The 27,971-nt window shown below is 39.8% G+C and overlaps 1 protein-coding gene across 2 annotated transcripts in view; it reads left to right on the top strand.

Moving 5' to 3' along the window:
* The window catches only part of GPM6A (glycoprotein M6A), a 571,936-nt gene extending 544,604 nt beyond the window's left edge, over positions 1-27,332 (top strand). For both annotated transcript variants that reach the window (XM_069744252.1, XM_069744251.1), the window contains exons 5-7: positions 7,620-7,696; positions 9,069-9,134; positions 23,384-27,332. In XM_069744252.1, coding sequence (XP_069600353.1) covers positions 7,620-7,696; positions 9,069-9,134; positions 23,384-23,536 — 296 coding nt within the window. In that variant the 3' untranslated portion in view covers positions 23,537-27,332. The remainder of the gene's footprint in view (positions 1-7,619; positions 7,697-9,068; positions 9,135-23,383) is intronic.
* Positions 27,333-27,971: the final 639 nt, after the last annotated feature.

Raw genomic sequence — 27,971 nt, 5'->3', positions numbered from 1 at the left:
ATGGCAGGCAGCAATAAGGAGTGGACTGATGCACAAATTAAATAAAAAGTGTGGACAAACAAGATAGCTGTGCAGAAAGGAAGGAACAGCAGGATTTGTGCTTTGAAAAAAGCAGTTGGTTTGCACAGCGGCGTACACACAGCAATGCAGCTATCAGGGAGCCTTCTAGGGCAGCCCAATGAGCTACAGCGCTGAGGGAAAAAAATGTAGCTTCCACTGTCCCTGCAAACAAAAGGTGGTGTTGGACAGTGGAAATCGCTACAGCACAAGCGGTTTGGTGGTTAATGGACCCTGCCTAACGCTATCCCTGCTTCTGACGAAGCGGCAGCAACCTCTCCCTAGGCTCAGATCAGCAGCAGTAAGATGGCGGTCGGTGGGAACGCCTCTTTATAGCCCCTGTGACACCGCAGACAGCAAGCCAATCACTGCAATGCCCTTCTCTAAGATGGTGGGGACCAGGACCTATGTCATCACGCTGCCCACACTCTGCGTTCACCTTCATTGGCTGAGAAATGGCGCTTTTTGCGTCATTGAAACGCGACTTTGGCGCGAAAGTCGCGTACCGCATGGCCGACCCCACACAGGGGTCGGGTCGGGTTTCATGAAACCCGACTTTGCCAAAAGTCGGCGACTTTTAAAAATGAACAATCCGTTTCGCTCAACCCTAGTCACATGATTCCCAGGTGGAACGCATTGAAAGAGGAAGAACACTCCTCCCGAAATTTACGTTTATACATGAAGATCACACTCTCTACGTCATCGGCAGCACCATTAGTCACATGGCAACACTGGGCCTTGTGTTGTGAATTCTGCTTTTGGGTTCCCTCCAATGGTTGTAGGTGGTAATGCAGTTGTCCCTGAGTTGCAGTCCTGGCCAGGTGTATCTGCTGATTGCAGTTCTGATTGGGGTATTTAGGTGTGCAGGATTCATTAGTCCTTGCCAGTTGTCCATGGTTCTGGGAGGTTTTGGATTCTTGTTTTTCGAGGCGGAGGCTTCAGTACCTTGTCAAATAGAAGGGTTATGGCCAGGAGGATAATTCTTGGGTTTTTGCCTCTGATGTCCATGCTGCTGATTTGGTCCGTGCCTTTCATCTGGCTCGTCCTGATCGTCCTGGGGGCCCTGGTGAGGGTTCGGTGACCCCTCCTCAAGGTGGGGGGTACTGTTATGATCCGTGACCTTGGAGCCGCATGGAATTTCTCTGAGTTGGTGGAAACTGTACTAACCGCAAATCCTGAACTTAACACCGCAACTAGGAGTAGCCATGGGGGGGGCCTAACAAATCCTAGACACCTCGACACAGCCGGAGGACTAAATACCCCTATAGATAGAAATAGGAATTCTACCTTGCCTCAGAGCAAAACCCCAAAGGATAGGCAGCCCCCCACAAATATTGACTGTGAGTAGTAGAGGAAAAGACACACGCAGGCAGGAAACAGGATTTAGCAAAAGAGGCCACTCTAGCTAAATTAGGAAAGGATAGGACAGAATACTAAGCAGTCAGTATTAAAACCCTTCCAAAAATATCCACAGCAGAAAATACAAAAAATTCCACCATCTAACTAAAATGTGGAGCGTATATCTGCAACTCCAGAGAATCCAACAAGACTGAGAAAACACTGACACAGTCTAAGCTGGACAAGAGAAAACAAATGAATAGCACAGAATTATTAAGCACACAGCATGTGTGCCACAGAAACAAAAACCAGACACTTATCTTTGCTGAATTGGCAGCAAGGCAGGAGGAACCAGACAAAGATCCAAAACCTCCCAGAACCATGGACAACTGGCAAGGACTAATGAATCCTGCACACCGAAATACCCCAGTCAGAACTGCAATCAGCAGATACACCTGGCCAGGACTGCAACTCAGGGACAACTGCATTACCACCTACAACCACTGGAGGGAACCCAAAAGCAGAATTCACAACAGCCTTGTGACTTTTTGCATAATGACGCGTGTCCTAGATCCCTCCACAGAATTTCGTCATCCTGTTTATGTTGCAACCTCTAATCATCCCACTGCCACTCACCTCAGGGAAGGCATGAGGCTACATCCGAAACATCCTGTTTAGAATGGGCAGTAACCCAACTTCAGGGGTCATATTACAACTCGAAAGTGCAAGGGACCTAAATCTTTGTTTTTCAGATATTGAATACTGCACTTATATTTGTTGTTAAGATAAATTCCATTTCTTGAAACCGTCTCTGAAAATATAAATACTGCTAATGAAAAATGTAATTAATCCTGGATATTTTCAATACATAACCTATCACAGTAGATATTTGAGCTATTAAGTGGTAAAAAGACGGGTTGGGCAAGAGGAAGGGCTGGAGGGGGAATTGTCACATATAGTGGGTAAGATGTATGTTCAAAACATCACATCATTAAGTGTAATTTTTTCAGTTTATGGCCTAAAAGCAGAACAGATCTTATCCTCTGGGTATGTTCTCTCAAAAGAGCCCAGTTAGGAGTCTCCTCAGTACGTCCATGGGAGCTCTCTGTGGGTATCTCTACCTTAGTATACAGTTAGGGCCAGAAATATTTGGACAGTGACACAATTTTCGCGAGTTGGGCTCTGCATGCCACCACATTGGATTTGAAATGAAACCTCTACAACAGAATTCAAGTGCAGATTGTAACGTTTAATTTGAAGGGTTGAACAAAAATATCTGATAGAAAATGTAGGAATTGTACACATTTCTTTACAAACACTCCACATTTTAGGAGGTCAAAAGTAATTGGACAAATAAACATAACCCAAACAAAATATTTTTATTTTCAATATTTTGTTGCAAATACTTTGGATGCAATCACTGCCTTAAGTCTGGAACCCATGGACATCACCAAACGCTGGGTTTCCTCCTTCTTAATGCTTTGCCAGGCCTTTACAGCCGCAGCCTTCAGGTCTTGCTTGTTTGTGAGTCTTTCCGTCTTAAGTCTGGATTTGAGCAAGTGAAATGCATGCTCAATTGGGTTTAGATCTGGAGATTGACTTGGCCATTGCAGAATGTTCCACTTTTTGGCACTCATGAACTCCTGGGTAGCTTTGGCTGTATGCTTGGGGTCATTGTCCATCTGTACTATGAAGCGCCGTCCAATCAACTTTGCAGCATTTGGCTGAATCTGGGCTGAAAGTATATCCCGGTACACTTCAGAATTCATCCGGCTACTCGTCTGCTCTTATGTCATCAATAAACACAAGTGACCCAGTGCCATTGAAAGCCATGCATGCCCATGCCATCACGTTGCCTCCACCATGTTTTACAGAGGATGTGGTGTGCCTTGGATCATGTGCTGTTCCCTTTCTTCTCCAAACTTTTTTCTTCCCATCATTCTGGTACAGGTTGATCTTTGTCTCATCTGTCCATAGAATACTTTTCCAGAACTGAGCTGGCTTCTTGAGGTGTTTTTCTGCAAATTTAACTCTGGCCTGTCTATTTTTGGTATTGATGAATGGTTTGCATCTAGATGTGAACCCTTTGTATTTACTGTCATGGAGTCTTCTCTTTACTGTTGACTTAGAGACAGATACACCTACTTCACTGAGAGTGTTCTGGACTTCAGTTGATGTTGTGAACGGGTTCTTCTTCACCAAATTAAGTATGCGGCGATCATCCACCACTGTTGTCATCCGTGGACGCCCAGGCCTTTTTGAGTTCCCAAGCTCACCAGTCAATTCCTTTTTTCTCAGAATGTACCCAACTGTTGATTTTGCTACTCCAAGCATGTCTGCTATCTCTCTGATGGATTTTTTCTTTTTTTTCAGCCTCAGGATGTTCTGCTTCACCTCAATTGAGAGTTCCTTTGACCGCATGTTGTCTGCTCACAGCAACAGCTTCCAAATGCAAAACCACACACCTGGAATCCACCCCTGACCTTTTAACTACTTCATTGATTACAGGTTAATGAGGGAGACGCCTTCAGACTTCATTGCAGCCCTTAGAGTCCATTGTCCAATTACTTTTGGTCCCTTGAAAAAGAGGACGCTATGCATTACAGAGCTATGATTCCTAAACCCTTTCTCCGATTTGGATGTAGAAACTATCATATTGCAGCTGGGAGTGTGCACTTTCAGCCCATATTATATATATAATTGTATTTCTGAACATGTTTTTGTAAACAGCTAAAATAACAAAACTTGTGTCACTGTCCAAATATTTCTGGCCCTAACTGTATGTATATCGATGTGATATTTAATCCCCCCAATACACAGTTTTGGTCATTGGCTCCTTTTAAAGCCGTACTGACCTTGTGTGTCTACTGATCTCAGTAGGAGGAAATGGTATAGTAAAGATTCTATTCTACAGGATGTACACATTACTGAACGTGATGGTGCTAGTAATGAATGCTGAACAGAAAAATCTTATAAAAAAGGACATTACTTAGATTGAATTATAAGAAACATCCAAAATTCAACTGCTCATTGAGGCCTAGAGAGGAAGCCATGCTGAGGTTAAATATCCACTTGGTCTCCTTTTTTAGGATCATCTGGTCTCAACCCCCCCTCAGTAGGTTTAGATATTTTGTCTATCACCATAAAGCTGATGGATGTTTTCCAGCCTCCATGAAGGATATTTACATGTTTTGCAAGGGGATTATCCCTCTTATGTTCAGTGCCACCTAAATGCTCATCAACTCTGCGTCTTAGCGGCCTCCTTGTTTTTCCTATGTACTCAAGGCCACATGTGGCTTTGTATACAACACCCTTTATGCAGCAATTGATGAAGTCTCTGATGGTAAATGTGTCATGTGTGACATTTCCTTGGTAGGTCTTCCCTGTTCAAATGAAGGGACAGGTAACACATTTTCTGCATTTGTAGCACCCCTTTAGACCAGAATCTAGCTACCGTATATAGTATTCTGTGGTACAGAAAAATGGCTATGGACCAATCTGTCTTTGAGGGACTTGCTCCTTCTGAAGGTGATTTGGAGGTAAATGTCCTTATCGCTACTGTCTTCGTCCATCTTAAGGATGGGCCAGTGTTTTGCCAAAATGGATCTACTTTCTTGTGCTCTATTTGAGTATGTGGTAATGTAAATTATACATGTTTCCCTTTCAGTTCTTTGGCAAGGAGAAAGGATACAGTTACTATTTCTTCTCTTCATCTTTCTATAGGCATCCCTTAGAATTTTCTTGGGATATCCTCTTAGGAGAATCCAGTCTCTCAATTTCCTGGCCTTTTCTTCAAAGGTCTCATCCCTCGTACAATTACGTCATAACCGCAGATACTGGCCTTTGGGAATTCTTCTCTTGAGTGATACAAGGTGGTTACTCATGCATTTCAAGAGGGAGTTGCTGGCCATAGATTTCCTATGTACAGAAGTTGCAAAGTACCATTCAAAAGACTTTTGAATGATCACAGCTAGGAATGATAGTTTATCCAGGTTATGCTCATATGTGAAATGTATTTCAATATCATTTAGGTTAAGGCTTTCTACAAAGCTTTAAAGTTCTTTTGGTGTGCCCTACATATCTATTTTTTCAGTATATCTCCAATTTCCATCTGTAAAGATGGCCATTTCCTCCCACCATCCCAGGAACAAATTAGCATAAGTGGGAGCACATGGGCTACCCATCGCTGTGCCCCTGAGCTTGTGGTAGTACTTACAGTTAAAAATGAAGAAGTTCCTAGTTCGGCAAAATTCAAGAGTTCTCAAAAGAAAATTGTTGTGAGATTAATACTGACACACTCTTGTGAAAAGGTAGTAAAGACCTTCAGGATTCCTTACTAATAGTTCTGCATCCTGCTGACTAAATGGGAATCCTCTGAAAAGGAGGCCCTTCATTTATATTTGTGTGGATGAAGCAGATGGGTGAGAAAGTGCCATTTATTCTATACCCACAGATATTTTGGGCACTATACTATAGGCAAATGTTTTTGTATAGGTTATGCACATGTATTGGATGACCGTTATCAGATAAGCTAGGTATCAATGTTATTTTTGGTCTGTGAGGATTTAAACTTTATTTTTGACTGCATACCCAACATTGTGTTCTATGACTTGACACCAGTTATATGGGAACATTTGGGTATTTTAATTTTAGTGCATGTTAATTTGTCCTATTTTTATCTATGAACACTAAACGTTAGGTTTTATTATACCCACCATTGCTGCTAACAATTGTTTGAAAGGTGTCATCTGTGATGGATAAAATAAACTGTAAATGATCCAGCTTCAGATGTATAGACTTCAGTGGTTAAAGCCCATAATTTCTTGGTGCAATCAAAACATGAAGATACAGTTTATATGATAATAGAAAACCAACTTGTTTCAAATGTCAGAGAATTCTTAAGGTACTGTTCCACTAAACGATTTACCAACGATCACGACCAGCGATACGACCTGGCCGTGATCATTGGTAAGTCGTTGTGTGGTCGCTGGGGAGCTGTCACACAGACAGCTCTCTCCAGCGACCAACGATCAGGGGAACAACTTCGGCATCGTTGAAACTGTCTTCAATGATGCCGAAGTCCCCGGGTAACCAGTTTAAACATCGGGTTACTAAGTGCAGGGCCGCGCTTAGTAACCCGATATTTACCCTGGTTACCATTGTAAAAGTTAAAAAAAAAAAAAGTACATACTCACATTCTGATGTCTGTCACGTCCCCCACCGTCAGCTTCCCGCACTGACTGTGTCAGCGCTGGCCGTAATGCAGAGCACAGCGGTGACGTCACCGCGGCCCTGCGCTTAGTAACCCGATATTTACCCTGGTTACAAGTGAACACATCGCTGGATCGGCGTCACACACGCCGATCCAGCGATGACAACGGGTGATCAGCGACCAAAAAAAGGTCCTGATCACTCCCCAACGACCAACGATCTCCCAGCAGGGGACTGATCGTTGGTCGCTGTCACACATAACGAGATCGTTAGCGGGATGGTTGCTATGTCACAACCTTTAGTGTTGGTGTCAGCTAAGCTAATCAAATCAGCTTAGCTAATATAAATTAGACTCTCCCTTAAGCATTTACCTTATGCAAATGAGTCTGCTTGCTAGGCCTTTTTGACAGCTGAGATGTGCCAAGATAGCATACTACAAGCTTCTTGTCTTGAGTCTCAGGATAAAATTGAATGACTTCCTTATCATAATTTAAAGAAGCATTCCCATCAAAGTTTAAACCTCCTAATATAATGCAATCATCATATTATATAGCACTATGCATATAAAATTGCTCATTTTGACTTTCAAGCCAGTAAATTCTCTTTTCTTCTGTAATGTAGAAACAGGAAGTCTTATGTCCCTGCATTTATCGTTGCCCTCTTCAACTCCTGACTTAACTGCTCCCCCATCCCGCCAGGGACTTTTGCAGTGACTGATGACTCATACAGGGAAAATTGACCTCCTGTTTCTACATAGAGATTAGAAGGATTCAGTTGTCAGTTTTAAATCACTTGATGTGATAGACCTAATGGAAATGAGAATAATTAGCTGGGTAGAAAGGCAAAATGAGCAATTGTAAGTACACAGTACAATATAATAAGATGATGTCAAGTGGATAAACATTTTAATGGGAGTACTTCTTTAAGAATGTGTGTGTCTTATTTTCCAGCAAAAGTTGAAAATGTAAAGTTTTATTATAATGTTGTGCTTATTCATCATGTCTTTATTTTAGGTATTGTTACTATTGGTGAGGAGAAGAAATTATGTACCCCATCTGAAACCTTCCTGAGGATGTGTGAATCCACTGATGTGAGTAATACAATGCTACATGAATACATTTTATACTTTCTTCTTCTTCTTATACTAATTCTTTTGTTACCAAGGCCATAGTGCTGAATAATAATAGTCAACGTTACTAAACCGCAGCTCTGTTTGCAAAAACTGACTTAATAAAGAGAGGAAAGTAAAAAGATAGGATTCAAGTATGTAAAGTTAAAATCTGTAGCTTTACTGTAATCATTCAGTAGCTGAATAGCCCGTACATTGTCGTAATCAGACTGCTTAAATGGCAAGTCTGATCTATCAAAACTTTCATTGTTCCTTTAATTTAGAGCGTGTCAAAGTGTTGTCCACTTTAGGCCAACCCCTTCTTAAATGCTTCATTTCTCTAGGTAAAAGCAAAAACATATACTTGCCTCCCAGACTCCTGCTATTCCAGAGATATTACTGCTGTGTCTTCAATCTTGACAGTTCCATCTGACAGCAATGTGACAGTTGCTGCCAATCAGCGGCCACTGATTGGCTGCAGTGGTCACATGACTAAATCAGTAGCCATGGATCAGCTAACACTTCCTTCAGGTGGAGCCATGAAGAATGCTGTCTATCAGCATATATCTTACATAATGTCACGTGACCTTGGAGACACAGTGCCAACATCCCTGGAACAGGACTAATCCAGGAGGTGAATATGGGTTTTCTTATTTTACCTGCCACTTAAGCATTTAAGAATGGGTATATCCAGGGGTGTACAACCCATATAATTACATGACAAATTAGAAGATCACTCAGCAAAGTAAACTTGATATATTGATACTTTTCATCCTATCATATCAGTTTTTGCATCTACATTTTGCCTCCATCATGTAACCTAATTGGGTTTCTTATTAGTAATTTGAGAGCAATATGATAAATCATGCAATACTTTCACAGTTCCCCACTCAGATTTTTTAATATGTGTAAACAATTTGTCAGAAAAAAAAAATTACATGAACGTAGATGTGTACTGTGTATACTGTTGATACATTGAACTCCATAATTAATCAGTATACAGTACGCTCCTTTGCTCCCTCTAGTGGTGACTGCAGGTATTCAGTATTTCAGAATTTAGGATTTTGTCCCTATAGATCACTTGACGCTCTTTGTCAGTAAGGTTTAGGTATAGCTGTAACCAATATAAAGATTCAATTAGAAACCAAATAGCACAAAACTGTTGTCCTTAGTTCACTACAAACCACAGTGTTAAGGGTGGACAGTCTGTTTATTGTGTGTCTGTGGCAATATTATATGTGAATAGTCTTCTTATAAAATCAGGTCACTTTATCATATTTGTAGGATCAGTGGATGATAAGAAAATGTATGTTTTAATTTGATTTCTGATGTCGTATTTTGTCTTTCTTTATAGCTTAACATGACTTTCCATCTGTTTATTGTTGCTTTGGCTGGAGCCGGAGCTGCGGTTATTGCTATGGTAAGCTAATGATTTATGAAATGTATATCAAATCCAGTTGTATACCTCTAAATATGGCATCTGCTGTAGGGACTGTAGCACAGGGGAATATCCCGAGCAATTGCAAGGTGCAGCAGATATAAACTTACTCTAGATATTGTCTTAGTTCTTCTGATGCCCTGCAGTCCCCTGTATGCCTGACTGCCAAGACAATTTTGGACGGGCTGTAGCCAAAACCATCAAAAAAAATGTATGTATCTGATAAACAGAGAGATGGAAAGCCAGGCTCATGCTCTTTCCTGCACCATTGCTCTGCCTCATCCAGTGTTGGCGCTGCCACAATGAAAGGCCTCCAGAACCAGGTAAATCTGCGAGACTGCTCGGATGGTGGTGTGGTATGGCAGCGGTAACCATCTCAGGAGGGAGGCGCATGGAAGGGATGAGTTTTAGAATAACGAGGACAAGACAGTGAGAGTCCTTACATTTTTTTTCCCTTGAGGCCAAAGCTGTAAAGAGTACCCATCATTTATTTATTAGAATAATAATTAGAAATCTGTTTATTTGTTCTACTGGACTTATCATTCATTCTCGAAATCTCAAATTCATGGGTGATATACAATACTAAATTAATTATATTGTGGTACCATGTTAGCCGAAAAACTCAATGTAAATACTTTTATGCCCTAAAAAAAAATCATTGTCATTTTGGGGCATTTACATCAATTCATGGGTAAAATTTCTCCCAAGTGAATTCGGGTTCCCATTACTGAGATAGATGACGGTTGGCGCTAGGGAACTTGCCGCAGAATGACTGTCTGTCTCTAGCGCCTCCCACCTCGTCTCTCGCCATAGATTTTCAAAAACATCACCTGTCTCCAATCTCAGCAATGGGAAAGTCTGTCTTCACTGAAAAAAGGATTTTACAGATTTTACCCAAGAACTGAGATTGAATAATCAGTCCGGCAGGAGAAATAAGATCATTTCTCTGGTGAGATATACAGTATTACAAAGTAGCTTTTTCATGTGTGCTATTCATTTATTAAATGACAAGTAAAGCGATAATTACTCTAAGTGAAGTGTGAGGGGAAAAATTACATATTGGGGTGCGTCTCAACTAATAGGGTATAAGAAATATGATGCCACAAGGGTTCCATTGAAAGAGTCATAGGACCGGACCTCCTCAGGGATTTCACTTGTATCCTACGTTTAGAATCATATTAATAAATGCATCTAAACAATTGCAGCATGCTGCTAATGCATCCAATAATCGTACTGTATGCACCCATACAAGTCTATGGGTGTGTGGAAAACATCAGACGCATTCAGATGTAATCCGAGTGCAGTCCGATTTATGTGGACAAAGACAATGGAGAAGATGAAGAAATTAAGTTCTCCGTCTTCTCCACACCTGTGCTGGGACTCTCATGTGAGAGAATTGGATCACAGTAAACTGACGCATGGCTCAAACTCCAAGAATTCTAGCAAAGTGTCATTAGCATAATCGGCCGATTCTCTCGCCTGACAGATCATATGGCCGTGTGACCTCAGCCTTACATGATCAGTCTGTTCCTGAGGAATTGGCATATGAATTGATATGCCACTGAGGCTTTAGATCTGAAGTCTCGGTCACTCCAGCTCTATTCCCCATGTAGCACCACCTCCTCCTACTTGACTGGCAGCCTCCATGCCATCTGAATTCAGGCAAAACAGCAGTCAGTCAAGCAGAAGGATGTGGCTGGGAATAGAGCTGGATAGACAGAGGCTTCACATCTCCAGCTGCATTTAACCATCAATTCAAAGCCTGATTTCTCAGTAGCAGACCGGTCATGGAAACATTGTGCTGGACTTGCCTTTGAAAGAGCTATATGTGCATATAAATAGTTTGGGTGTGAAATCCTGCTGACAGATTCCCTTTATGGAATTTTTAGTGTTAGCTATTATAAACTAACTATAAAGCTGCCATTTATCCTGACATGCATTAATACATGGGTCCCACCACATTAACCCTTTAGTGACCACCAATACGCCTCTTTACTGACCTGCGGTATAAGAGACTAGCATCCCCCGACGGGTGACAATCCAGCAGCTGTCAGCTGTACATTAAGCTGACAACTTACTGCATTAGCCAGGATCAGGGTTGTCACCAACTGTGGCTGTTTAACCCTTTAAATGCTGCTGTCAATAGTGACTATGGCATCTAGATGTTTCATAGAGAGGGGCGGCTTACTCCTTAACCCCATTGGCACCCTGAGATCTTGATTATGTGGTTCTGATATTTGCCATGTGAATTCATGGCCAAATAGAAGTCTTAAAGTCTTCCAACGGCCTGTTCAAAAGTTATCAAAAGTTAGGTGGTAAAAACAACTTTTTTCATTCCTGTCATGCCACTTTGCATTAATTCCTGAAAAGCACCTGAAGGGTTAATGAACTACCCGAAAGCAATTTTGAACACGTTGAGGGGTGCTATTTTTAAAATGTTATAACTTTTGAGGGTTTCCAATATATAGGACCCCCAAAAGTCACTTCAAAACTAAACAGGTCCCTAAAAACATCTGTTTTGTAAATTTTCTTTAAAAAAATGAAAAATTACGGCTACATTTTTAAACCTTCAAAAATGCTAACAAAATAAAACAGCATTTTACAAATGGTGCTGGTGTAAAGCGGACATGAGGGAAATGTTATTAATTAATGTTTTATGTGGTATGACTATCTGGATTAAAGGGATAATCAAAGCTTGAAAATTAATAATTTTTTTAAAATGTCAAATTTCTGATACTTTTATAAATAAATACAAAACATATCAACCTAAATTTACCATTATTGTAAAGTATGATGTGAAAAAAAAATCCAAAAGAAATGGGATATGTTGAAGCATTCCAGAGTTATTACTACGTAAAGTGACACTGGTCAGATTTAAAAAAAATTGTCTCCATCATTAGGAGGTTAAAATTTTGGAACCAGTTAAAACATTTTAAATTTGTCACCTGCACAGAATAAAAACTTAAAGAGTAACAGTTTTAATTTTGTTTTCATGAATCAATAATATTCTTAAAATATATTACGAAGTTGCTTATCTTTATCAGAGAACTCTGCTTATTTCTTCTCCAGGACAGATCATTCATACTGAAAATTCTCAATTTACAGGTAAATTATGTATTTAGCGAAGACAGACTTTCCATTGACTAAAGCTACTTTCACACTAGTCCGTCGATGCGGACCGTCGCAAACCGTCGGCCCGACGTACCGACAGACAGTGTGATTGATTAGCACAACGTGGGCAGCGCATCCGCTGCCCATTGTGAATATCGGGGAGGAGGGGGCGGACCCGACGCACAAAAAAAGTTACATGTAGCGTTTTTTGTGCGTTGCGGCCGCCAAAAACACGACGCATCCATAGCACGACGGATGCGACATGTGGCAATACGTCGCAATGCGTCACTAATGCAAGTCTATAAAGAAAAAACGCATCCTGCGGGCAACTTTGCAAGATGCGTTTTTTCTCCAAAACGACGCATTGCGACGTCCGTCACACGACTCTAGTGTGAAAGTAGCCTAAGATGGGAGATGTCAGATGTTACTGATAAGATTCTGTTAATAAGAGGGGGGTTGGGGGAGGGAGGAGCTCCCCCAATACCTGTACATAGAATCATACCAGTATTAACTGCAGTCTCCTATCTCAGTAATGTAATTATCCATCTTCACTGAATGCAGATTTTACACGTAAATTGAGAATTTTGAGTATTAATGATCTGTCCTGAAGGCAGAAGCAGAGATACCTGATAAGATAGATTACAAAGTTGTTTCTTTTTACGTGTACTACTGATTTATGGAATAACAATTAAAGCAAAACTTACTCTTTTAGGCCGGCGTCACACTTAGCGTAGGAAAATAAGGTCCATTTTTTACAGGTGAAATACATAGTTCCTGAACGGTGATCTGCATTCAACGCGAGGATGCGATTTTTTTCTCTAAAAATTATCCGTGTTTCATCTGTATGGCATCAGTACGGCGAGATTTCTATTGCAAAATGGACATAGAATGGATCCATGGGCTCAAATACTGGTGAAAACATATACACAGTCTATATATATATAGAGAGAGAGTGAGAGAGAATTTTTGGTGTTAGGTCAGATTTAGCATTTAGTGAACCTAGTAAAAAAGCCAATCAAAAAACAAGTGTGGGATTGCAATTTATTTTTGCAATTTCACCGCACTTAGAATTTTTTTCCCGTTTTCTAGTACACAACATGCTAAAACCAATGATGTCGTTCAAAAGTACAACTTGTTTCACAAAAAATAAGCCCTCACATGGCCATATTGATTGAAAAATAAAAACGTTATGGCTCTGGGAAGAAGGGGAGCAAAAAACGAACACGGAAAAAATGAAAATCCCAAGGTCATGAATGGTTTAACATAACAAAGACAATAAAAATTAGCACTAAGTGTTAATGGCTGATAGGATTCTCCAAGACATATTTTTGGTTGTTCTGCATTATTATCCTGTTAGCCATTTCCTATTGGAAAAAAAACTGGTGCGTAAAAAAAAAAAACTTATGAGAGGTGCAAAAACAACGCATTGCACATGGACCAATGTTTCTCTATGGGGCAGCTTCCATCAGCCATATATTTATTGGCCGTATTTTATGGGCTGAGAAAATCACAGCATGCTGCGTTTGTCAGCGTAATGTGCAAAAAATCTGCCAATGAAAGTCTATGGGGGCGAGAAAAATACGGATTACACACGGACCATACGTGTGACTTGCGAGAAATGCTCACCGGTGTTCTATAGAAAAGCCGGTAATTCAATTACCGGCTTTTGCTATCTCCTTATCAAACCCGACAGGATATGAGACATGGTTTACATACCATTTCATATCCCTCATTTTTTTTACATATTCCTCACTACTAATGTTAGAAGTGTCTGTGTGTCAAATTTGGGAGCACTAGCTGTTAAAATAAAGGGTTAAATCATGGAACAAATTAAATTACTGCCTTTTAAGCTATCTAGGGCTAAATGAAATATATATTTAGGGCTATATATTTCATATAGCCCTAGATAGCTTAAAAGCCAGTCATTCAATTTATTCCACCATGCGTTGTTTTTGCACCTCTCATACGTCCGTAAAACTCTCTAGTGCGACGCTGGCGTTACTGTGATCAGTCAAAGATAATAAGTTCACAATGTCTCAGACACACGAGTTCCACAGTGTCAATAATTTGATCTTTAAAGAGGATTTGCCACCAAGTTCTTTCTTTTATAAATTCTGCCCTCCTGGGTATTGTTTTCCTTTTGTTGAAATACCAGTTTTTTTTCCAATAGGAAATGGCTAACAGGATAATAATGCAGAACAACCAAAAATATGTCTTGAAGAATCCTATCAGCCATTAACACTTAGTGCTAATTTTTATTGTCTTTGTTATGTTAAACCATTCATGACCTTCGGATTTTCCGTTTTTCCATGTTCGTTTTTTGCTCCCCTTCTTCCCAGAGCCATAACGTTTTTATTTTTCCATCAATATGGCCATGTGAGGGCTTATTTTTTGTGAAGCAAGTTGTACTTTTGAATGACATCATTGGTTTTAGCATGTCGTGTACTAGAAAACGGGAAAAAAAATTCCAAGTGCGGTATTATTGCAAAAATAAATTGCAATCCCACACTTGTTTTTTGATTGGATTTTTTACTAGGTTCACTAAATGCTAAAACTGACTTGCCATTCAGATTCCACAGGTCAGTATGAGTTCATAGACACCAAACATGGCTAGGTTCTCTTTTATCTAAGTGGTGAAAAAAAATTCCAAACTTTGCTAAAAAAAAAAAAGATTGCGCCATTTTCCGATACTCGTAGCGTCTCCATTTTTCATGATCTGGGGTTGGGTGAGGGCTTATTTTTTGTGTTTTGGTGCAGATACGTTCTTTTGACCACCCATTATTGCATTTTAATTCAATGTCGCAGTGACAAAAAAAAATGTAATTCTGGGGTTTCAAATTTTTTTCTCGCTACACCATTTAGCGATCAGGTTAATGCTTTTTTATTATCGATAGATCGGACGATTCTGAATGCGGCGATAACAAATATGTGTAGGTTTGATTTTTTTTTATTGATTTATTTTGAATGGGGCGAAAGGGGGGTGATTTAAACTTTTATTTTTTTTATTTTTTTCACTTTCTTTAACTTTTTTTTTTTACTTTTGCTATGCTTCAATAGCCTCCATAGGAGGCTAGAAGTTGGCACAACGCGATCAGCTCTGCTACATAGCAGCGATCATCAGATCACTGCTATGCAGCAGAAATGCAGGTGTGCTATGAGCGCCGACCACAGGGTGGCGCTCACAGCAGGCCGGCATCAGTAAGGCTAGGTTCACATTACGTTATGTGAACCCGTTAAACGGACTACGTTACACCGCGGCATAATGTGGTGTAACGTAGTCCGTTAACGCCGCCATTGCTTGAAATGGCGAACGCATCACTAGCGCACGCCCACATTGGGCGTGCGCTAGCGATGTACCGTCATTTGAGTGACGGACCTCGAACGCTGCTTGCAGCATTCGCGGTCCGTTCCTCGCTAGCGCAGATCGGTCATCTGCGCTAACGAGATCGGCTAATGCGATCCCCTTTGGGACATTGCGTTAGCGCAGTCCGTAGCGCTATGCACTAGATGGACTGCCCTAACGCAATGTGAACCTAGCACAACCATAGAGGTCTCAAGGACCTCTATGGTTACAATGCAGAAGCATCACTGACCCCCGATCATGTGACGAGGGTCGGCGATGCGCTCATTTCCAGCCGCCCGGCCGGAAGCGCCGGTTAAATGCCGCTGTCAGCGTTTGACAGGGGCATTTAACTAGTTAATAGCGACAGGTGAATCGCGATTTCACCCGCCGCTATTGCGGGCACATGTCAGCTGTTCAAAACAGCTGACATGTCCCGGCTTTGATGCGGGCTCACCGACGGAGCCCTGCATCAAAGAGGGGGATCTGACCTCGGAAGTACTATCCCGTCCAAGGTCAGAAAGGGGTTAAAAAGCCCATGTCTCTGAAACATTGCAGATTAAAAAATATATACAGTATATTGATAACTCAATGGAGGAGTGGGAATAAGGTAAGAAAAAACCATGTCCACTTTCAAAATGATCCTCTTAAACTCCAGACGTTAGCTATAATTTATGACAAAATAGTTGTTATGAACCTTAAATCAATTAATAGAATTGGTTAAAAATATATACATTTAAATATATACATGTAAGTGTAATGACGTCATGTTATATGTGATGTAATAATGTAGACCTGGGGTGGGAATCTTTTTTTCTACCAAGGGCCATTTGGATATTTATACCATCCTTCATGGGCCGTACAAACTCTGCACACAATGTACATCCTGACTCTGGCACTGGTGTCAGGACATCATTGTAGAAAAACAGAAAAACTTTTCAGCTCACCCAGTAGAAACATTTGTCTGTAGTCCACATAATGTCCGAGCAAGGAAAAAACATCTTTGTCTGACGTTGAAACTTGTGCACATGGAAAGAAAAATCCTGCTCCAGGAATAAAAAGTATCAAAAATTTATTTAAACATATTAAAATTTGGAAAACTGCTGACAAGCGAAAAATTACATCATTTGGATGGAAGCGACTACATGGTAGCTTCCATCCAAATGATGTAATTTTTCACTTGTCAGCAGTTTTCCAAATTTTAATATGTTTAAATAAATCTTTGATACTTTTTATTCCTGGAGCTGGATTTTTCTTTCCATGTGCACATAATCTTTCATTGCATGCCCTTCAGTGTACAGTATTGATCACTGCGTGTGTATGCTAACAGAGCAAGAAGAAATTAATGAGCTGGTTGAAATCAAAATACACCTCCCTGCCCAAGAATGCAATCCATGAGAATCTGCCCGGGGGCCTGATGAAAGGTCATCGAGGGCCGTAAATGGCCCTGGGGCCTGAGGTTCCCTCCCCTGATATAGACCAACAATTCAGAGCTCAGACAAATTTTTCTTTAAATCTGCGTGGTCTTGTGAAGCAGAATGACTCATCAGATCCCGTCCTCTGCAGCGTCTCTACCACATAATGAGCCTACCTATGGTGTTTCTATGGAAATGGAATGGAGGATGGATCCGATTCCTGTGCTGGGAATGCATTGCACATATTTAGACACTGTTACATCTCTTTACTTACTAGTGATTGACAAAATAGCAGCATGACGCCAACCATAGCTTTAAGCACAACTGAATGTCCAGTCAGGGTGATACAGTGTTCATCTGATTTGTTAAAGGTTCAGGATTTTTTCCTGCACAAGCATAACATGAAATACATTTTTTATAGTCCACACTCAGTGGTGTATTACTAGTAGCAGCAGGCCATGTGAATGCTATGGGGCCCGTGAGTCTGGGGAGCTCAGTGCTACCACCAACACTGGGGGCCCCCGCATTACCTTCAATTGCATCCACATACTGGATGCAGATACAGTAGAAAGCAATGGTGAAAGAGGGAGCAGACGACTGATGCCCCCATGTTCATTTAACCTTATGTGGCGACATCGCATTTAATCTGAATGATTCAGACATATTATTTCAGTAGGCCCAGGAACAAGAGCTAGAGTTCATGTGACAATGGCTGTTGACCCTTATTGTCATTCAATTAATGTTCAATGGCTGCCATTTTTTGACTGACTGCTGATTACTTATTGTATCTGTCCTAGCATTGCAGTCCTAGTATTGTTCTACTATCTATGTGAAACAAAGGTACAATGTTTGAATATTTTTTTAATATGTTGATGACCCTTTGGTGCTATGCAAATGAAGGGGAATCTATGCATGTGGTTTGAACGCTCCAGTAGTGAGGGATGGACTCCTTCCACCTTCCCCCAAGTCTGTGGTGAAATGACTGAATGAGAAGTTGTGACCTATAAAAAAGAGGATCTGCCTGAGTTCAGAGACACTACGTTACAATAGCAATCACATCATTTCTCCAACTGAAGAAATACAGAGCTGCTTCATTGACTATCACTGAATCCTCAAAGACGATTAGAGAATCCAGGTTGGGACAATCGGATCACCTGACCTCGTGCATCAATGGATTGTCATCTTCCTAACCTTGTCGTTATGTCCTCACTGTGGGGGTCTGCAAAAAGCAGGAAGCCACTGGTGGGAGTACTCGGCCCTGGAAGCAGCTCTAATCCCTGCGAGTCAGTGGAAGGGTGAGATTTTGTATTTTGCAAATTCTTGGGTATTTGCTTGGGACTGTTCTATATGCTATTGTGTTTTGGTGGTTCAATAAATTATAGCCACACTGTTTTTCCCTCACCCTGTGCTGTTTGAGTAGTGTTCTGCTCACAGGGAGAGAGAGCAGGCATTCAGTGGTATGAGCCCGGGTCCATGCAGTCTTTCTAAAGACAGGCCAGCGGATTAAAGCACCCACCCTGTATTTCTATACCTTATTTTTTTCATAGAGTCCAAACCACCATGATAAGTTCCATCCAAGTCTCGTATTTGTATAATGTAATGCAGAGACATCAATAGCATTTAGGTAGTTTACCGAAGGAAAGGGCACACTCTGTACCCCAATGATGTGATTGCATCCCCATGATGTGATAGAAGGGTGACTGCAGTGCTGGGTCATGAGCAAAGAGCCGTCTCCATGCTATGAACAAAGGGAGTTAGCACCCCAGTGAGAGCCACTAAAGTTTCTGAATTGCTCTCAGTTCAGAAACTTTAGTAGAGTGAAATGATTGTATTCGGCTGCAGTTTCAGCTGTGGTTGGGTGAGAATTCAACTATATAAATTTTTTCTTAAAATGTGCGTTCAGCTGGGGTCCAAGATCCTAAAGAACATGTTATTTTTGATGAGGGTAGCCAAGTGATCTAGATTACCAAAAAGAGCTTGACAGTGGTTGTCATGCCACCCAAAATTGAAATAATGGCCTTCTTGGAAGCCATGGAATGATATTCCTTCATGGAAGACAATTTTTCCTATCTAGAAGCAAAGCCCAAAAGGCTACATATAGAGTTTTCTGTTGCTCTGTGCTGGTGTAAATGAAAAATTTGGGACTACATTTTTATTTCATTGTAAAAAAAATAATATTTAAATTAATAAAACTTTATGAGACAACTGTGGGTCAAAACCACACCAATTCCTTGAGGGGTAGTTTCCAAAATGGGCGTTATTTTTATTTTTTTTCCTCATCACTACCTACTTCCTTTAGTTCTCTAAATGCTTTCTTTTTGTCACTTATTGTGCCCCTTACAGCTCTATTTAGCCATATTGGTTTCCTCCTATTTCTAGTATGTTTATTCCCATACGGTATATACTGTGCACAGGTCCTATCCAGGATGCTAATAAATGTCTCCCATTTTCTTTGTGTATTTTTATGTCTCAGGATATCGTCCCAGTTAATTGCACCAAGATGATCTCTCATCCGTTAAAAATTTGCCTTCCTGAAGTTTAGCGTCCTTGTAACCCCTCTAATACACATCTTATTAAAGGATACGTGAAAACTTATTATTTTGTGATCACTATGGTGTTTCGATTTTTTTCTCTCCTCACACCTTCTACCAATCTGATTAATTTATTTTATATTTTGATAGATTTGACATTTCTGAATGCAGAGATATGGGGTTGATTTGAACTTGTGTTTTTAAAATTTTCTTAATATTCTTTAAAACTTTTTACTGTGTTCAATAGTCTTCTTAGGAGACATGAAGCTGCGATCATCTGATCGCCTGTGCTACATATAGCAAAAATTATAATCTCCTATGAAGGCCGGCCATGGCCAGCGTTCACAGAAGGATCGTGATGACAGGATTGGGGGTCTACTGCAGAACCCCAGCTGTCACGACAAAGTAACAGGGGAAGCAATGACAGTGATTGACAAGCAGCATTTAACTGGATAACAGCCGCAGATGGATCTCGGATCCACCCGCTGCTTTTAGAGGCACATGTTGGCTGATTAGATCAGCCATCAAGTGCAGGGAAAGATGCAGGCTTAATGCCTTAGCCCGCATCAAAGGCAAGGACATGGATGGTCATGAACGAGTTAATGTATACCCAATAATTTTTTTTTATTTTAGGGAAATTATATGTTCTATGTTGTTGATGTCCATTAGACTAATACGACTTATACGATTTAGACTACTGCACATGTTTAAAATCATATTTACCTACAGATTATACCTGTCACTTTTTTTTTGCTGACAGGATCCCGGTAAGGCCCCCTTCACATGTCCAGTACCGGTACTATCTGTGTGTTACATACATGTGACGTACACGTGAGGCATCAGCGTGACACGTATCGGTGCCTAGGAAAAGCAGTACAGTTAACGCTGTTCTCAGGAGCCAGGTGCTGAATGCAGCTCTCATCATGTTGCATTCCCTGCGATCAGCGAGAGCAGGCAACGTTGATCATACTTGAGACTGGGGGCTGATGTTAATATTCTGGGAAGGAGCCAATAGCCATGAAGTTTCCCAGGTTATTAATATCAGCTCACAGCTGTTTGTTTAGCCTTTAGTTATTAGAGGCTGAATATTGGCACCCTCCAATACTAAGAACATCATCTTTCAGCCACCCAAGAAATCATTTATCCATTAGATGCACCAATTCTGGTGCTTCGCCTACGCTCTTCCCACTTGGTGGAAAGTGGGATAATAGTTGTGGACTTGATGTCAGCTGTTTTAAGTTTGCAGACATCAAGCCTAGGGTTTATTAATGCTACATTCCAATTTTGTGGTGAGCGGCGACATCAGTGATGCGAACGCTCACCATGCCAGCCGTAACACAATTAGCTGAGCGTGAGAACAGCTGCCTGTGACTGGCGGTAAACTTAATGATGTTACTGCCGGTCACATGCAGCCATGTTATAACACTCAGATCATTGTGTTCAGATAGGAGAGATCCACCATCTGGATGTAGATAAGATTGGGATTGTCGTGGGACATGAGCATTATGGATTATTGGCAGAAATGTAAATATAATTTAATAGACACCAATGTATGAAGGAGACCTAGAAGAGTTTTAATTTGAACTATAGAAATCTCAGACTTCTATTTATTTTCCAATTTTGGGATTGTCAGCATGTGATCAGAATTTGAGCCACAACATTTATAGGGAGATTTATCAATTGATTTTTGACAGTTTTTAATGAATTTTGCATAAAATAGTGTGTGCCACAATTGAGCCCTTTATTCCATGTTGTCAAACGGTTAAATAGGGGACACTTAAATTCAGTGAGGTATGGGTTAACATTGTATGTAGGCAGCAACAGGATTGGACTATCCTAACAAATTACCCAACAGAGTATTCAAGCCTTTTGATAATAATGATGGGTCTAAAGTCCAATAGAAATCAGCCCTATTTCCCTATTTGGAGCTTACTTTGGGGACAATAACTTTCCTCTCGAGTTTATTTGTTATGGGTTTATTTAATTTGCACTTATTTAATAGTGATTCGTGAATATACTCGGTACTTGAGATTTCTCGAGCACGCTTGGGTGTCCTCCCAGTATTTTTTAGTGCTCGGAGATTTAGTTTTCCTCACCTCAGCTGAATGATTTACATCTGTTAGCCAGCATAAGTACATGTGGGGGTTGCCTGGTTGCTAGGGAATCCCCACATGTAGTCAAGCTGGCTAAGAGATGTAAATCATTCAGCTGAGGTGAGGAAATCTAAATCTCCGAGCACTAAAAAATACTCAGAGATCACCCAAGTGGGCTCGGGAAATCTCAAGTAACGAGTATATTTGCTCATCACTATTATTTAACCTTATTGACATTGTTTGACCTTATTGACATACCATTGTGTCCATTGATAACAATAAGTAATCACTATGGTTTTCTTTGAATAGGACATCAAAAGTAGAAATACAATTAAGTGGTTGACCACCCTGGAATTTTCTTTAAAACAAAACCTCCCAGCATGCTCTGAAACAACATAATATAGCATACTCACCAGCATTATTCCTTCTGTACTACCTTAGTCTTTCACCCATGTCTGTATTCCATTTATGGTTACATAGGATATGATAGCTACCGCTAATCACTGGCCATAGCAAGTCATCCTAATTGTGGGCAGTGATTGCTTCAGATTTCACATGTTCCAGACAGTAAATAAATGTACAGCAATTGGTTGAGGGCCCAGACAGCACAAGTAAAAGGAACTGTGGAGGATTGGTAAAGAGTGAATACTTTAGAATACTTTCTTAAAGTAATTTAGATAACAACGTTTCGGGGGTTTTTTTTAAGAAAAAAAATAAAATTTCAGGGATGAGCAACCTCTAATGCTTAAAGGGTTTGCAATTTTACCAATTTTACAAGCAACTGTGCAATTCACCGCATATTAAAAAGCTTCTCTGTTCAAGAACGCAGGAAGTTTTAATTCAATAGTTTACTACTCATTCACTAGGTTTCTAATACCAGCCACCATTGCATTCCATCAAAAGTGGCTTGTTTCCTAGGCAAAAAGAGTGTGCTTGCCAACACAGTTTTCCAAACTCCAGTCTTCGTGGCTCCCCCATCAAATCACGTTTTCAGGATTTTCTAAGTAATGCACAGGTGAGAAAACCTGGGGCAATTTATTGTTCAATACAAAAGATACCCTGAAAACATGTTGTGTTGGGGACTGTGAGTACTGGAGTTTGGGAACCACTGCTTTGGAGTTTCAAGGCTTTACTCTGAAACTGGCTGAATGCTAGCTCACAGCATTGGAGAGTGCCCAGTTTGGACCAGTAGCTCCTCCATGCAGCTGGTCAGGACTGTCAATCTTAAGTGTACCGCCTCCTAGAAAGAAGGAAACCAAGAGGCAGAGGAGCAGTGCGCTCCTGAGAAAGAAAATGATAATAACCCTTTAACCCACCATAACCTTGTGATGAATTTAAATGAAAATGTCCTTTTTTTAAGCATAGAATGTACAGTTTACTTAGTATTATAAATATCTGGTAAATTATGCATTTTGCATAGAGGTAAGATTAAGGCTTAGAAATATCTATATTTTTAGCATTAATGCAGAAAATTATGGAAAATGACTCATTTGATTTGATAAATTAGCCTTTTACATTTTAGAGATGGCACCCAGTTACACATATAAAGACAAAGCACAACCAGCTTTCTGACATTCACCTCTGATTAATGCTTGTTAAGAACATTCATGACTTTTATGGTATTTTAAGAACCATGTGTTACTTCATCAATTAAGGGAAGACCTTTCTGGAAAGCATTATTACATTTCTTATGTAATGTTCCGCACATTTTATCTTCACTTTCCCACTTTGTCTCTTCAAGGTCCACTACCTGATGGTGCTATCTGCCAACTGGGCCTATGTGAAAGATGCATGCCGAATGCAGAAATATGAGGACATCAAATCCAAGGAAGAGCAGGAACTGCATGACATCCACTCAACCCGCTCTAAAGAGCGACTCAATGCTTACACATAAAACTAACCTCCCACATCTTTGTAACATTTCAGTTCTTTGTTGTTTCAACTAACAGCCTCCCTTCCATTGTAAAATGAAAATTAAGTGCTTTTTCCTAAAGATAGGTTCATGCCACCTATCTACATAACCTTGATTGACCAGCACTTGGCATCTTCACAGTGGTCTGTGTGACAATGTCATATAATATGGAACACCCTTATAGTCTTTCCTAAATTGTCATAAGGTGACTGGTTTCTTAGATAAAGAAAATTAACTTAAATAAAAGATGTTTGTTTCCTTTTTTTAACCACTTTATATGTGTTTTGCATAAAACATTTTGCATTGTTTCCTATGTTTTTAAGAGAAAGCTTTTTATACTTTTTAGTTTTGAGTTTCAAAAAAACTACTTTTACCTACAGGTAAACGTCAAAGGGATCGTTGTACAGAAAGCATGTACGATAATATGCTTACTGCTCTAAGTTCTAAACCATGCATGGACTGTTCAGGCTTCTTAGTAGTGTTTTGGTCCTATGAGTAGTCATAGGTGTAATTTCTGTTTGGCAGGTTTAGAGGTGCTTCTTTATTGGTGTTATGTATCAGTATTAATGTATGCTATTAGAACCTCAGTTTTCCAGTTCTGGCAACTACAGTGACATAGTCATCTGTATAACTTGTGAGCATGCATATTGTGAGGATAGTGCATGGGCACGTCCCATATAAATGACATCTTATGCCCAGTTTTAATCAATCATGTAAGTGGTGTTTAACCAACCGATAATCTATAGCTGAAATCCATATGTAGGCAACTAAGTATTATTTTACCCTTGCTTTTTTATATTTGTTGTAAAATAAATGTCATACTATCAACTGAAATCAATGTTTTCTCACATATTATTTCATGAAATTGTCAAAAATGTGAAATAATTCCTGGGTATACAGAATTCTAACTCTTACTAGCTGTGGACTTCTATATGTAGTTCTACTTTGAGATCATTCCAGCAAACCAATGTACTGTATATATTTTTTCAGTGAAACTCTACATAGGGTTTTCATATAACAGTGTTACTGGACCAAATTTGTTGTTTCCATCTGTTCTGCCTCTTGGAATGCTCTGGGAATGCTGTGAAGTGTCTTTATAACATTCAGGCAAGAATTTTGTCAATGGTGAAGCAAAATCTTGTATTGTTTTGTGCACTTTATTGAATTGTGTGACCGTTCAGTGTTAGTGCATTGCTTATTTTGATAGACCTTGGGGTTAATTCATCACTTTTTCTTATGTTCTGTATATTTCTTTACTTTACGCTTGCATTGACAATTTTTTAGCATTTTGCACTTATAGTAATGGAGTAGCTGTTGGTGGAAAAATTTAGTAAGTGACAATATTGGACTATGGGGTGTTGCATTGTACACATGGACTTTTATCCCTATACATGTAAGTGACCATGTAGATGCTCTTGCTTCGATTTGTATTGAAATTGTCATAAAAACAGAAATGTGTTTTAACATATACACTTGTGGTATTTAGCAGTGTGTGTGACCTTTTCATCATTCTGCACAAGAAAACAATCAGCTTTGTTGCAGTGTCTCTCTTGGGCTCGACCACTTTAGCTTCACTTTACACAATGGGATAATGCATGTTAATACGCAAATCTGTTTCCTGGTTGTTTTCACACTTAGTTCTAGGCTTACTTCTAGCTTTTCTTTCTTCTAATTAAAATGGCAAAATAAATTAACATAGCTGTGTTCATTAGACAGCCTGCCTTCATTTTCCAAACCTAGGAGAAATAATTTAGAGTTCCCTTCTTCGTGGATTCCGAGATCTTGAAAATATTTATTGTGTGAAAGTTGAGACTATAAGGGTACGTTCACACTAGCGTTGCGCCGCCCTGCGTCGGCGACGCAACGCGCGACGCATCGAAAAACGCGCGCAAACGCGCGCAAAAACGCGCGCGTTTTGCGACGCGTGCGTCGTTTTTGACCAAAATCGGACGCACAGAAAATGCAACTTGTAGCGTTTTCGTGCGTCCGACGCCAGCGTCGGAAACGACGCACGTGGCGAAAAACGCAACCAAAAAGACGCACGCGTCCCCTATGTTAAACATAGGGGCGCGTCGCCGCTGCGTCGCCGACGCAACAGCGGCGCAACGCTAATGTGAACTTAGACTAAGTGCATAGGAGACACAATCGCTTTATATAGTTGACCAAAATGCATCAGAACAAAGCCAAATCAGTTAATTAGAAAATCAGTACCAATATTAAATGATCATAAAACAACTAGTTTCTCAGTATCCCCATGACCAATCTATAAAGTTTAATGAATTGAAAACACCATAGAAAACTGAGTATGAACAAACCTTATCTGATCGCTTTTTATGTACACCAAAGTCAAAGTCCTGCAAAGCTACGCACTGCAGATCCCCCCAAATGTATATATTATGCTTCCCTAAAGTGAAGACAATAGTTTTGTTGCCGGATTACTGTATGATAGTTCCAGTTGGGTGGTTATTGCTTGACCAACTCATGCCAATTTATGGAACCCGAAATCTATAAAAAGCTGAGTAGGAAAAAACCTTATGTGATTTCTTTATAAGTATTCCAAAATCAGAATACTACAAAATTAGAAAGCCCCAACAATCTATACATTGTACTTCTCTACAGTGAAGACAATATTTTTGTTGGCCGATTTCTAGCTATAGTTGTGGTGGTTAGAGTTGGGCACTTGGGTTCACATAAATTGTGATACTCATAACTGTTGTTCGCTTTATGCTTATATTAAATTATTAGAATGTAAAAAAACTAAAAAAAAAAGTCAATATATTCTCAGTAATGTAAATGGATCAACCTTTAGCAATTGGTTTGTAGAGAAAATATCATTCAGCTAGCGACTTTGCGGTTAGAACTGAAATCACTTTTTTGACTGGTTTGTAACTTCTCCCTCATGCATAAGGTTTCCCTCACATTGAGCTGTTAGAACGGTTCTGAATTTTATCCCATCATTCCAACAGCAGCATATGAGGATTTTTTTGTGAAGCATTTGTAGATAAGAGTAGCTGGAATATAGGAGAGGCCACACATTTCAGTCCAAAGTAAGTTTACAAATATTTTTTTAGTAAAGATAAAATGTATAATTCAGATTAGGTAAAAATGAACAAATTAAAAAAAAAAAGATTTTTTTAGTTTATTATGAATTCATCCATTGGGTTATGGTTTCAAGTAACATATTTTTTGATTTTACACAGGAAATGCGGCAAGTTGTGTGTGTTTTAACCTGTTTATAAACCACGAAAAAGAGAATGACTTGTAAGGAATCAGTTAACAATTGTATTAATTTCCCCCAAGAAGACATTTTTTTATCTAATATTGCTTATTCATGATGGGGATTTTTGTAAAGAAATTTGCATAATGCTAGTATAGTAACTCGTTGCATGCTTGAACATCTATTAGTGATAGTTAGATTTTTTTTTTAGCAACTGTGTCCGTCAACAGTTCTCAAATTTGTGCAGTATTAAAAAGAATCTTTTCAAAAATATTCTTCTAAACCTCTTCTAAATTCTATATTGTAGTGTTTCAGTTTTGTGTCTCAAACAGTTTGTGATTTTTAAACAAATGTCCTATGGATCAGTGTAATAATGTTGATGCTTTTTGGCTTTCCTCTGGTATTAGAGTTTGTATTTTCACAAAGAATGCTTTGTAGCAGGCATTATAATTAATCTGTTTTGTACATAAATGTGCCAACAGCTTCATGGTGGCGTTTTTGAAATGTAGAACAAAGTGCTTGCAAAATGTAATAAACACACTTGTGTACTTTGTGTATTTACTGGTAGTCACTGCTTGTTTCTTTTACACAATGACACCATTGGAGATGTCAATCAATGTCATGTTTGTATTCAAAATATATACATGGTATTACTAATTGTGACCCGTGGTAAATTTAGAATTGAAGTAACATGTTGACATATGCTTCTGGTTACAGGCAGAATTTCTATTTTAATAAGATCTATTTTACCACAGAAAAAAATTATAAAACACTTGGTGTTAATTAAATATGGATTTCTAGGTAGACATAACGTTACAACTTTTTGATAACTGTTTAGGTGTTTAAATACCTTTATAAAAAAGTCTAAATTTAACATTCTGCAAACTCATCTGTTAAGGTACCTTCACACTGAACAATTTAACAACGATATCGCTAGCGATCCGTGACATTGCAGCGTCCTGGATAGCGATATCGTTGTGTTTGACACGCAGCAGCGATCAGGTTCCTGCTGTGACATCGTTGGTCGGAGCAGAAAGGCCAGAACTTTATTTCGTCGCTGGATCTCCCGCAGACATCGCTGAATCGGCGTGTGTGACACCGATTTAGCGATGTCTTCACTGGTAACCAGGGTAAACATCGGGTTACTAAGCGCAGGGCCGCGCTTAGTAACCCGATGTTTACCCTGGTTACCCGTGTAAA

Source organism: Ranitomeya imitator, chromosome 1 (genome assembly GCF_032444005.1).
Source record: "Ranitomeya imitator isolate aRanImi1 chromosome 1, aRanImi1.pri, whole genome shotgun sequence".
In the NCBI taxonomy this organism is placed as follows: domain Eukaryota; kingdom Metazoa; phylum Chordata; class Amphibia; order Anura; family Dendrobatidae; genus Ranitomeya; species Ranitomeya imitator.
The sequence above is the reverse complement of the archived record's forward strand: the minus strand, read 5'-3'. Positions and strand labels throughout refer to the sequence as shown.